This window comes from Cyprinodon variegatus, unplaced genomic scaffold, assembly GCF_000732505.1.
Source record: "Cyprinodon variegatus isolate N-32 unplaced genomic scaffold, C_variegatus-1.0 Scaffold696, whole genome shotgun sequence".
NCBI classification, from domain to species: domain Eukaryota; kingdom Metazoa; phylum Chordata; class Actinopteri; order Cyprinodontiformes; family Cyprinodontidae; genus Cyprinodon; species Cyprinodon variegatus.
Window position 1 is genome coordinate 131972 of NW_015151149.1, and position 10360 is coordinate 142331.

The 10360-nt window shown below is 41.4% G+C and overlaps 1 protein-coding gene across 1 annotated transcript in view; it reads right to left on the reverse strand.

Annotated features, from left to right (window-relative positions):
• Nucleotides 1–10360, reverse strand: part of psip1 (PC4 and SFRS1 interacting protein 1) — a 22395-nt gene that overhangs the window by 1912 nt on the left and 10123 nt on the right. Inside the window, exons 4-7 of the mRNA XM_015394590.1 lie at nt 9570–9658; nt 8002–9484; nt 6870–6971; nt 3876–4114 (exon numbers count right to left, since the gene is read on the reverse strand). Of these exons, the coding sequence (XP_015250076.1) occupies nt 3893–4114; nt 6870–6971; nt 8002–9484; nt 9570–9658 (1896 nt within the window). The 3' untranslated portion in view covers nt 3876–3892. The remainder of the gene's footprint in view (nt 1–3875; nt 4115–6869; nt 6972–8001; nt 9485–9569; nt 9659–10360) is intronic.

Sequence of the window (10360 nt, forward strand, 5' to 3'; positions counted from 1 at the left end):
CTCTCTTGTTTTAATGACCTGCTGCTCCTCCATTAATGAAGCGACCCCTCGGGAACATAAAAAGTTGCCTAATTCCGTCATTTTCCACCAATGTGTCACTGGCCACCTCAAACAACTCACATCTTTGTCAGTGAAGCTGAGTGCTCCCACATCTCTTCCTTCATGGTGACCATCTACATTAAGATCCAAAATTCTGAGATTAAAGTCATCATTCTGAGTTTTTTCCCATTTTAAACTTTAATAAAATTTTAAAATCAGTTAAAAGTATAATGTTCTCGCCTCAAATTATCTTAAAACATACTTTTATCGAACAACAGTAACAGAAAAGAGAAGTTCTGACTCGGAGCTCTGTGAGCGCTCCACTGGAAGCTGATGCCGCAGTGCATGCTGGGAGAGCTGTCGATCTAAAGAGCGAACAAGTCTGCTCTGATGCATGCTGGGTAAAGAGGGAGGGGTGAGAACAACATTTAGGGACGTTTTTGAACTGCTGTTCTTGTAACTAATTACTTTTGATTACTTTTTGATTACTTTAAGGTGTTAATGAGTATTGACCCATGTTCTACATTTAATTTTTGAGAACTGAATGTGAACCTTAAAAAAGCACTAAGCTGAGAGGGAACTGCTGACAGGAAATCACAGGATGCCCACAAGAAGAGATGCCAGCAGCACCAGGCATGGAAGATTTTCTCAGACTCCTCTCATCGGGCCATGCTCTTTCTGTTCCTCCCCCAGGCTCTACCATTGACGCAGTTTGCAGACTAACACAAGAAGGTTCAGGTTGATAGCTGGAAAACGCTTCTTGCACTGCACGGTTAAATTTGAGCCATTTTCACAGATGTAAATAAAATGCTCCTTAAATTTCCAGTGCTGGAAGGCTGTCATTTTTGATGCGCTGCTTTGAGCTGAAATAGAACCGTCCGCTCGCTTGCTGTTCCTCAAGGAGGCTCCACCAGCACAGGATGGATCATCAGAGTGGCAAATATGATAGAGACAAGGAGCCGTAGCGGGAAACGGTGATACAGGGCGCGAAGCAATAAAAATATCATTACAGTAAACCAGGCATCCCCAAACTCGGTCCTCGAGGCCCGCTGTCCTGCAGGTTTTAGAGGTTTCCTTGCTCCAGCACAGCCGATTTTAATTGAAAGCTAATTAACAGGCTTTTGCTCAACTGCAATCATTATAATCAGCTGTTTTAAAGCAGGGAAACCTCTAAAACCTGCAGGACAGCGGCCCTCGAGGACCGAGTTTGGGGATGCCTGCAGTAAACCCTCGTTTATCGCGGGGTTTACGTTCCTAAAAGAACCTGCGATAGGTGAAATCTGTGAAGTAGAAACCTTTATTTTTTTAAAGTTATTATACAATGAAATACTCCATACAACATTGAAATCAAGGAACAAAAACTTTTTATAGGCCCAAGCATTTGTTAAACAAATAAAAGTAGCCTACGGTATAGACTTTGTTATTGTCTGTTTTTTGTTTTGTTTTTTTTTTACAAATAACTACTGTACTGTAAAATAATATATAGGTATCAATAAATAAGTTATAATTTTAATCATCAATTCGACCTGAAGAGTTAATATTGTCACGTTATAGCGAGGGTTCACTGTACATATTTCGCAAAGGTTTTTCTTTATATTTTTTTTTTAAATGTAACTAAATTTGTAATTCTTAATATTTTCGGAAGTAACTGTAAATGAATTACATATTTTGTCATTGTAACTGTAACGAATTACAGTTACTCTGTTTTTGTAATTAAATTTCTTAACGTCGTTACATGTAATCCGTTACTCCCCAACACTGCATGTTAGTCATTATGATATGTGATAGTCTTAGATGTTTTTCGTCGATTAAAACATTATATTCCAAAAAAAGTGAACCTTTACAATCTGGAATACCAACCAGATTATTTACCAGGTGCCCAGCTCTAGCCTAGATGCTACAACTGTTGTATAGAATGTTGNCTCAGAATTCTGACTTTGATCTCAGAATTCTGACTTTGATCTCAGAATTCTAATTTTTTTTTTTTTATAATTCTAATTTTTTTTTTCTCAGAATTCTGATTTTGATCTCAGAATTCTAATTTTTTTCTCAGAATTCTGACAGCTAACAAACATGTTAGCATCAAGCCGTAGCCATGTCTGTTTTAGAGACTAGCTCTCTTGTTTTAATCACGTTCTGCTCCTCCATTAATGAGGGACCCTCGTTAATGGAGTAAAAAGTTGCCTAATTCAGTCATTTTCCACCATTGTGTTACTGGCCCTCTCAAACAACTCACATCTTTGTCAGTGAAGCTGAGTGCTCCACATCTCTACCTTCATGGTGCCCATCTACATTAAGATCCAACATTCTGAGATTAAAGTCAGAATTCTGAGAAAAAAGTCATCATCCTGAGTTTTTTCCCATTTTAAACTTTAATAAAATTTAAAATCAGTTAAAAGTATAATGTTCTCGCCTCAAATTATCTTAAAACATACTTTTATCGAACAACAGTAACAGAAAAGAGAAGTTCTGACTTAATACTCGGAGCTCTGTGAGCGCTCCACTGGAAGCTAATGCCGCAGTGCATGCTGGGAGAGCTGTCGATCTAAAGAGCGGACAAGTCTGCTCTGATGCATGCTGGGTAAGGAGGGAGGGGTGAGAGCAACATTTGGGGACTTTGTCCATTCTTGGCCTGCTGTTCTTGTGAATTGGAACAGGGCTGAAGCTGATGACGTCACACGAGCACATGAGAACGCACAAGTAGACATATCAAGAAAGCGCCTTTAGTGTTCTGGACGAAAACTAGTATTAATGTTAGTCACATGTTAGTCATTATGATATGTGATAGTCTTAGATGTTTTTAGTCGATTAAAACTTGAAAAGGTTTTAGTTTTAATCTAGTATTATATTCCAAAAAAGTGAACCTTTACAATCTGGAATACCAACCAGATTATTTACCAGGTGCCCAGCTCTAGCCTAGATGCTACAACTGTTGTATAGAATGTTGCCATGCAGCTCATCATTGCTGTTGGGCAGAAAATGTTCATTTATAGAATTCAAATAAACCTTTTTATGAATGAATGCTCTACTTTATAAAATAAGTGTCTCACAAAAGTTTTGAAAATAGCAGATCTAGTTAAATCACCATAATCGGTTAATATAGCAGACAGACAAGCTAACAAAATGTACAATAAAGAAACGGTTTTAGACATACATGGGTTCATACCAGGTCACCCTGGTTAAATGATTAATGTTCATTATTGTATTTTTTTATTTTTAATTATTTTAAATATCTGGTTATGTCTTGGTTTGCATTTGTTCTCACTTTAACAACAATGTCTGTCACCTTATGAGAATGTGACTAAAAGGAAAACTTGGTCTGAGGTCTCTCAGGTGACAGAATGTATCTGTGAAAAAAATTCAAAAAATAAAATGGGAAAAAAAAGAACATAGCAGAAATGTTGTGCTGCTCCACCATGCAGCGTGACTAAATGGGTGCTGTTCAGGTGATAGCTGGAGTTTATTCCGTCTTTATATTTCCAAATAGAACCACATAAAGTTAATCTGTGTCCTTCTCTCCATCAGTGTAAATAAACCAGACTGGACTCTGGATCCTTCATGTTTCTGCTCTAGCATGCCTCTTCTCTAGTTAGTACTTCTCTTGGAAAAACCAGAGAGGCTGCGCTTGGTGATCAAAATTTTAACTGGGAAGTCTGGAGATCTTCTGATTTTCCAAAATATTCATACTTACCGATAAATCTACAGAATGTCTGGAATAAAATATGGAATCACCACCCCAAACATTCCTGAGTGAATAATTTACCATTCAAACTTAAAATTTAAAAATCATTTCATGTATTCCAGCTCTGGTTGCTGTAGAGATTGTTGTTTTTTACCTTTTATTTCAACCTTCTCAGCACTGGCTCTGCTCCTCCATCTCCTTCTGGAATTTCTCCCTCCAGAGCTTCACCCTCTGCGCCTCCTCCCTCTCCTTCTCCTGCAGCAGCGATTGCAGGAAGGCGGCGCTCACCACATCCTCACGCTCACCCTCGCCCACCAGGTAGGTGTTTTTGAATCGGTTGTACAGCATGGCGGCCTTGTCCATGATGGCTTGGTTCGCCCGATAGTACCGCATCTAAAAACCAAAACAGCATCAGAACGGTTAGGCAAAGATATAAACAATGTTGGGCTGGGTTTTTCTGTGCATAAAATAGGTAATATTGTTAATCTGTGTGCCCTCCTTTGTAAAGAATGAAAATTTTTCTGAGAAAAATACAGGGGTATGAGGTCTTTGTGATGTAGTTTGTGTTTTTTGTTAAAGAAAAACATGTTTTAACCAATCAATAATGCAGCATTAGGCGACATTCACCCTTCAGGGCTTTAATGCTCAATTCCAATTTTTTTGTGGCTACGTTCAAAACAGCAGCCTGATGAACCAAATCCGATTATTTTGCCCATATGCCCCATGTATCTGATCTTTTCAAGGCTGTCTGAACAACACGGATCTGATTTTTTCCAATGCCACCCAGGCCACTTGGCTATGTGGTCCTGATCCGATACAAATTTGACCCGTGTCTGAACGGCCAGGTCGCATTCATCCCACCTGAACGTCATTAATACTCAAAGGTCAATATTTTATGCAGAAGCAGGATGAAAAACAACAACCAAGGCGGACGATGATGGCTTTATTTTTAACCATCTAGAAAAGATTGTGTTTTTAAGGTTGACAAAGATCGCTAGATGCGCTCCAGCACTACCATCCATGTGTACTTCCGTAGAAACAGAGCGCAGCATGTGCGATATTATTACTAAATTCATAGCAGCAAAACAAGCAGAAATGAACGCCTAATTTAATATTACAAAAATCCTCATCAGCATCCAGCACATGTGCAGTTTCTGTCCAAATATTTCCATTTTGTTGTGGATTTTTCTAACAGGGATAACTAGGATCATCCATGGTTTGTATGAACTGTTTGTTCTCTATTTCCAAACTCAGCATCTCTTCATCCATGCCTGCGATCAGGAGTTTGTTATGAAGTTGTCAGATGCGCTGTTTGAAGTTGTTGTGGCTGGATTTGATTAAACTTTTAAGCCTCTCAGTATAAAAAAATATTTAGATCGAGATGAGAAATCTGCTTCCTTGGTATGAGGAAGTACCAATAGTTTGCATCCAATTATATAATTAAACGCTCTTAGTATTAGGGAAAATATAAGATTTATGCTCCAATTTATTGTTTCTGATCTGTCGTTACTATATTTTAATTTGACAAACCGGATCTTCTCCACGTCTTTTTTCCGGTTTGGTTCGATTGCAATTACGGATCTTGACCTGGCCGGACCGGAGCGGATCAATAAATAGCTCGGCTCCGTATTTGGACGCTGACGGACGGAGAAGACGTACGTGGACGGCAGAGATGGGGACTCGAGTTTGTGACTCGTACTCGAGTCGCACTTAAGTCGCATATTTAATGACTTCAGACTCGACTTAGACTCGTGATTTCTGACTTGTGAACAATATTTTATTTTTAAAGTGTTTTTTGTTTTACTAACTTGACTGATCGCCGCTCGCCCTATCCGCACACAGCAGAGGTAAAAAAAACAAAACAAAAAAACCCGGCAGAGTGGCTGTCAAACTGTCACGTAGCACTGACGTCACTGACGCAACGCTACGTGACATATATGCCCGCGCGCATGCATGCATGATCGACAAGCAACGCTTTAAAAACTTCATGGCAGTCGTAGAGGAGAAATATGTTGTGAATAATGTTGTGAATTGGCACTAAATAAATAAACTGAATTGACTTTAAAATACTGCCCGCCAAGTCGGTTCTGTCTGTTCCAGGGCATTAAGTTACAAAAAGTTATTACCACAATGTTTCTATGAAAGAATTGTTATTGTCCTGGTATTTATTTAGGGTTTTTCTTTATCTGTTGTAGTTGCTAACTTCATATGTATTAATAAAAGGCAGGATTGTGATTGTTTTTTTTCCACAGCCCTTATTTTCACTTAAAAATAAAAGAGCAGACATTTACTCCTAACACTAGAAAAAGTTGTAACCACAAATGTCAGAAAAATACTGTAAGAAAATTGTTGTTTTTGAAAGAAAAAAATAAAGATGCAAAATTTAACTGGAAAAAAAATTGCGCGTGTGCTTTTTTTTAATTGTATTTTTCATTTAGCAGTTCAAGATAATGATCATTCCATAGATATAATAGTAACTTTTAAGCTATACCGTCTCAGTGACTGAGATGAAAACACAAGGAGAAACAAGCAAGCACGAAAATTATTGCACTTTTTTTAATTATTCAACTGATTAGAATTTATTGTGCGATTAATTGATAATTGCGACAGGCAAGAGAGAGACTTGACTTGGACTTGCAAAAAATGACTTGTGAACATGTTTGGTGGACGGTGACGTGCGGAGGAGTAGCAGTGGATGTGGAACAGCTCTCATTGATTAACATCACAGACAAGTACTCTGCACGACGTACGTGAGCGGAGCGCTGATGGAGGATGTGGAATCTGGGAGTAAAGCTGTATGAATGCAGTTGAGATCGCATACTAGTTGCATATACTTAGAAAATTGAACAGCAAAGCAAAAGAAATCAGATTTCACAAAGAGGATCAATAAACCCAGAACCCTTAACACCCAGATTCTTACTGCAAGGTATCTAACTATGTTATGATATAGATAAATATCTAAGTTATTGACCTCATACNTAAACATTTTTTTTTTATCCTCACACATTTCCAGAATTATTTACACATTTTCAAATCCCACTGCACTCACACGACATACACACAACTCTCCACACATGTGCAAATAATTTTGCTACAATATTGCTCCCATGTCTTGTTGCAAATGTAATTTATATAGAGCGGTGTTTACCTTCCTGAGGGTGGCTATGAGCTCGCTGTGCCTCTGGACGTGTTGAGACGTCACATACAGCATACTGAGTTGGTCCAGCGCTGACAGACACTTCCTGATATCCTGGAGAGAGACACGACACCACCAGTCACTTCTATGGTTTTCCTGATGACCCTGGTGGGGGATGACGCTACTTGTTACACATTCTCTATTACCCCATTTACACTACCTTTGAAAAACCGTGCAGAGACCGGTCCGAGCTCAGTAACTGAGATAACTTATCGTGTGTAAATGGAAAGCAAACTCAACCGAACCGCGCTAACTGGAGACCAGTTCCAGAGGTGGGCTCGGCTCGGTTTTTCCCTGGCTCGGTTCTCTGATAACAAGAGCGCATGAGCAGAATGCGTCATCTCCGTCTGGCTGCACATCCTGATTCACACTCCACTTCCAGTAGTTGGCGGTAATGCCCCTCCGGAAACAGAAGAAGAAGAACAACTTCTTCAACTATAAACAACAATCAAAATCTTCTCCACGCAACATTTCAAATAATGGCATTTTAAATAATAACACCGAAATAGAGCAATAATAAGCATAACTTTCTGAATGTGACAGGCGCCGCCATTTAGATTTGCTTTTTTCCCTCCTTCCTTGTCTTCTTCTTCTTGTGTTTTATGGCGGTTGGCAAACAACTGGCTGCACATCCCGATTCACACTCCATTCCAGTAGTTGGCGGTAATGCCCCTCCGGAAGTTGCTTGCCAACCAACACAAAACAGAAGAACAACAACTATAAACAACAATCGAAATCTTCTCCACGCCACATTTTGATTTGCTTGATTCCCTCCTTCTTCTTCGTCTTCTTCTTCTTGTGTTTAATGGCGGTTGGCAAACAACTTTTGGTGCATTAGAGCCACCAACTGCTTGATTTTCTCCTTCAATACTGGCAGTAATACTGCAGATGGTCACTAGGAGGCGAGGAGTCGAGGAACCGAGATAGCGTGATGTGTAAACGGTCGTCAGAACAGAGCTCGGCCTGGTTAACTGATCCGAGCTCGGACCGGTCTCGGCATGGATCGGTTTTTCAAAGGTAGTGTAAATGGGGTATATGTTTGTGTGCGTGAAACGGCTTCCTGCACGGCAGCAAATCAACTTACGGGCTTTTCTGTTTTCAGAGATATCCGCAGGTCTCCGTTGATCCTGTGCAGAGTTGAATCCGTCCCGGTTGCACTCTCTCTTTCCGAGTCCTCTTCCTGTCCTGCTTCTTTGTCAACAGATTTCAACCGTAAAGCCTCAGCTCGAGAAGTCCCACTCTTCGCCCCTCCATCATCCCTCTTCTGGTCTTTGCACTCTTCTGAACGTCTTAATGTCACTTGCTCCTCTTTTCTCTCCTCGTGTTTCTTCTTCTGCTCCCTTGTTATTCTCACTACCTCTGTTTCCTTCCTCCCTTCCAGAGATCTTGGCTCCTCTTGTTTTCTTGTCGCCTTGTCTACAGCTTTGTTCTTCTTTTGCTCCTTAGTCTCTTCTTTAGTCTCCTGATATTGGCCGTCCTGTTTCTTCTTCTGTTCTCGTGTTAGCCTAACTACCTCAGGTTCCCTCCTCCGGTCCTGCTCCTCCTGCTTTGTCGTTTTGCCTCCTGCTCCACTCATCTTCTGCTCTTTTCTCTCCTTTTGTGGACTTAATCTCATTCTGTTGTCAGTTTGGTTTTCGTGTTTCTTCCTCTGTTCACGTGTTATTCGGACCCCCTCTGACTCCCCCCTCCCTTCCTGTTTTTTGGCCTCCTTGTCTTCAGCATCACTCTTCCTCCGCTCTTCTCTCCCCTCCGGTCGGTGAGACGAGGTTCTGTCGTCTGTTTTCTCCTTAAGTTTGCCGTCATGTTTCGTCTTTTCACGCGTTACTCTGACCGCCTCCGCTTCCCTGCTCCCTTCCTGATTTTGTTGCTCCTCCCGTCTTCCTGCCACCTTCTCTTGAACTTCATTCTGCTTCTGCTCTTTGGGTTTTTCTTTTTTAGTGTCAGACTTTTCCCCCTCCTTTACTGTGCTTCTTCTTTTTTCTCTCTCTGAAGTCTTTTTCACCTCCTCCGTTACCACATTCTCCTCCTTTCTCTTCTTCTTCTCCTCCTCCTCAGCAGCTGCTTTTGTTAGTCCTCCCAGCATAGTCTTCAAATGGATCTTTGTTCCCTGACTGGCCTTCACGATCTTTCCGATTATTTTCCTCTGATCTCTCTGCAGCTTTGTCTCATCTTCTCCTTTGCTCATGGTCTTTTCTTTACTTCTGTCTTCAGCTGACTCTCTAGGTGATGTCCTCTCCTCTCCGACCGTCCTTGTTCCGCTCTCCCCTTGCTTACTTCTCTTGTCATCGGTCCTCTCAGCTGTAAACTTTCTAGCGGCCTCCTTGTCCTTGCTGCTACTTTCGTTTGTCTTCTCTTCCTTCTGCCCCCCCGTCCGTGGTCGAGACGGTCTGTCTTCCTCATGATCGTCCACTTTAGTTCCTTTATCTTTGTTGTGTTTCTCTTCCTTCCGCTCAGATGTTGCCCTTTTGGTGGACGTCTCCCCTCCTGTCCCTTTGTCCGTCTGCTCCTCCTCGCCATCCCTGCTGTTGTTCTTCATTTTAACAGATGTTCCTCCTTCTCCTACAGCACTGATAAAGACATAAAGCCAAAACAGATAAATTACGCCTGTATTGGATCGCTTTGGACAAATGAGGTGCGAGTCGTCTTCCTTACTGAGAGCTCTTCGTTGGTTCCTTCGTCTTCAGCAGACCTCTGAGAGATCGGATCAAACTCTCCCTCCGCGCCACCAGATGGTGGTGCCGCTGTTTGAGAAGATGTGTTCAGAAACATTAAACAAATATCGTTTTTTGGTTTTACACGCTCTCTACAGCTCAAATAAATCGGCATTTAACTGCACTTCAAAAGGATAGACCCACAACAATACACATGATTAAGGGAGAAAAATGTCTGCTAATTATTTTATATGGTAAAAGTAAACCTTAAAGTTCAAATAGAAAACCACTTACCGTATTTTCACGACTATAAGGCGCATATAAACATATTTTTTCCCCCTCAAAATGTGCGGCGCGCCCTTTGGTGCGGTGCGCCCTATGTGTGTTGTAACTGCTGGTTTTTGAGACCACCTCATTGAGGAGATGATGAAAGAGTGGCTGAGAGAGGTGAATGTAAGGAGACCAGCTGCGTATAGGCGCAGCAAAAGGTCCCGCAGCGCGTTTTGAGCAGCAGGCGCAGCGCGTCGGGAGCGTTTAAGCATCTAAAGCGCTTGACACGCCGGCAGCGCGCTGCTGCTGCTTGAGATGGAAAAAATGAAGTTTTGCTGCTGGACGCGCCGCATCAACCAATCAGAGAAGCTGATCTGGGAGCTGACAGCGAGACAGACACATCGCTCTGATGACATATGATATTAAGGCTATTGAAAAGGGCTGGATGGATGAGGAGATGATGAAAGAGTGGCTGAGGCAGGTGTATGTGAGGAGAACAGGTGTTTTTTTTCCACGCATCAC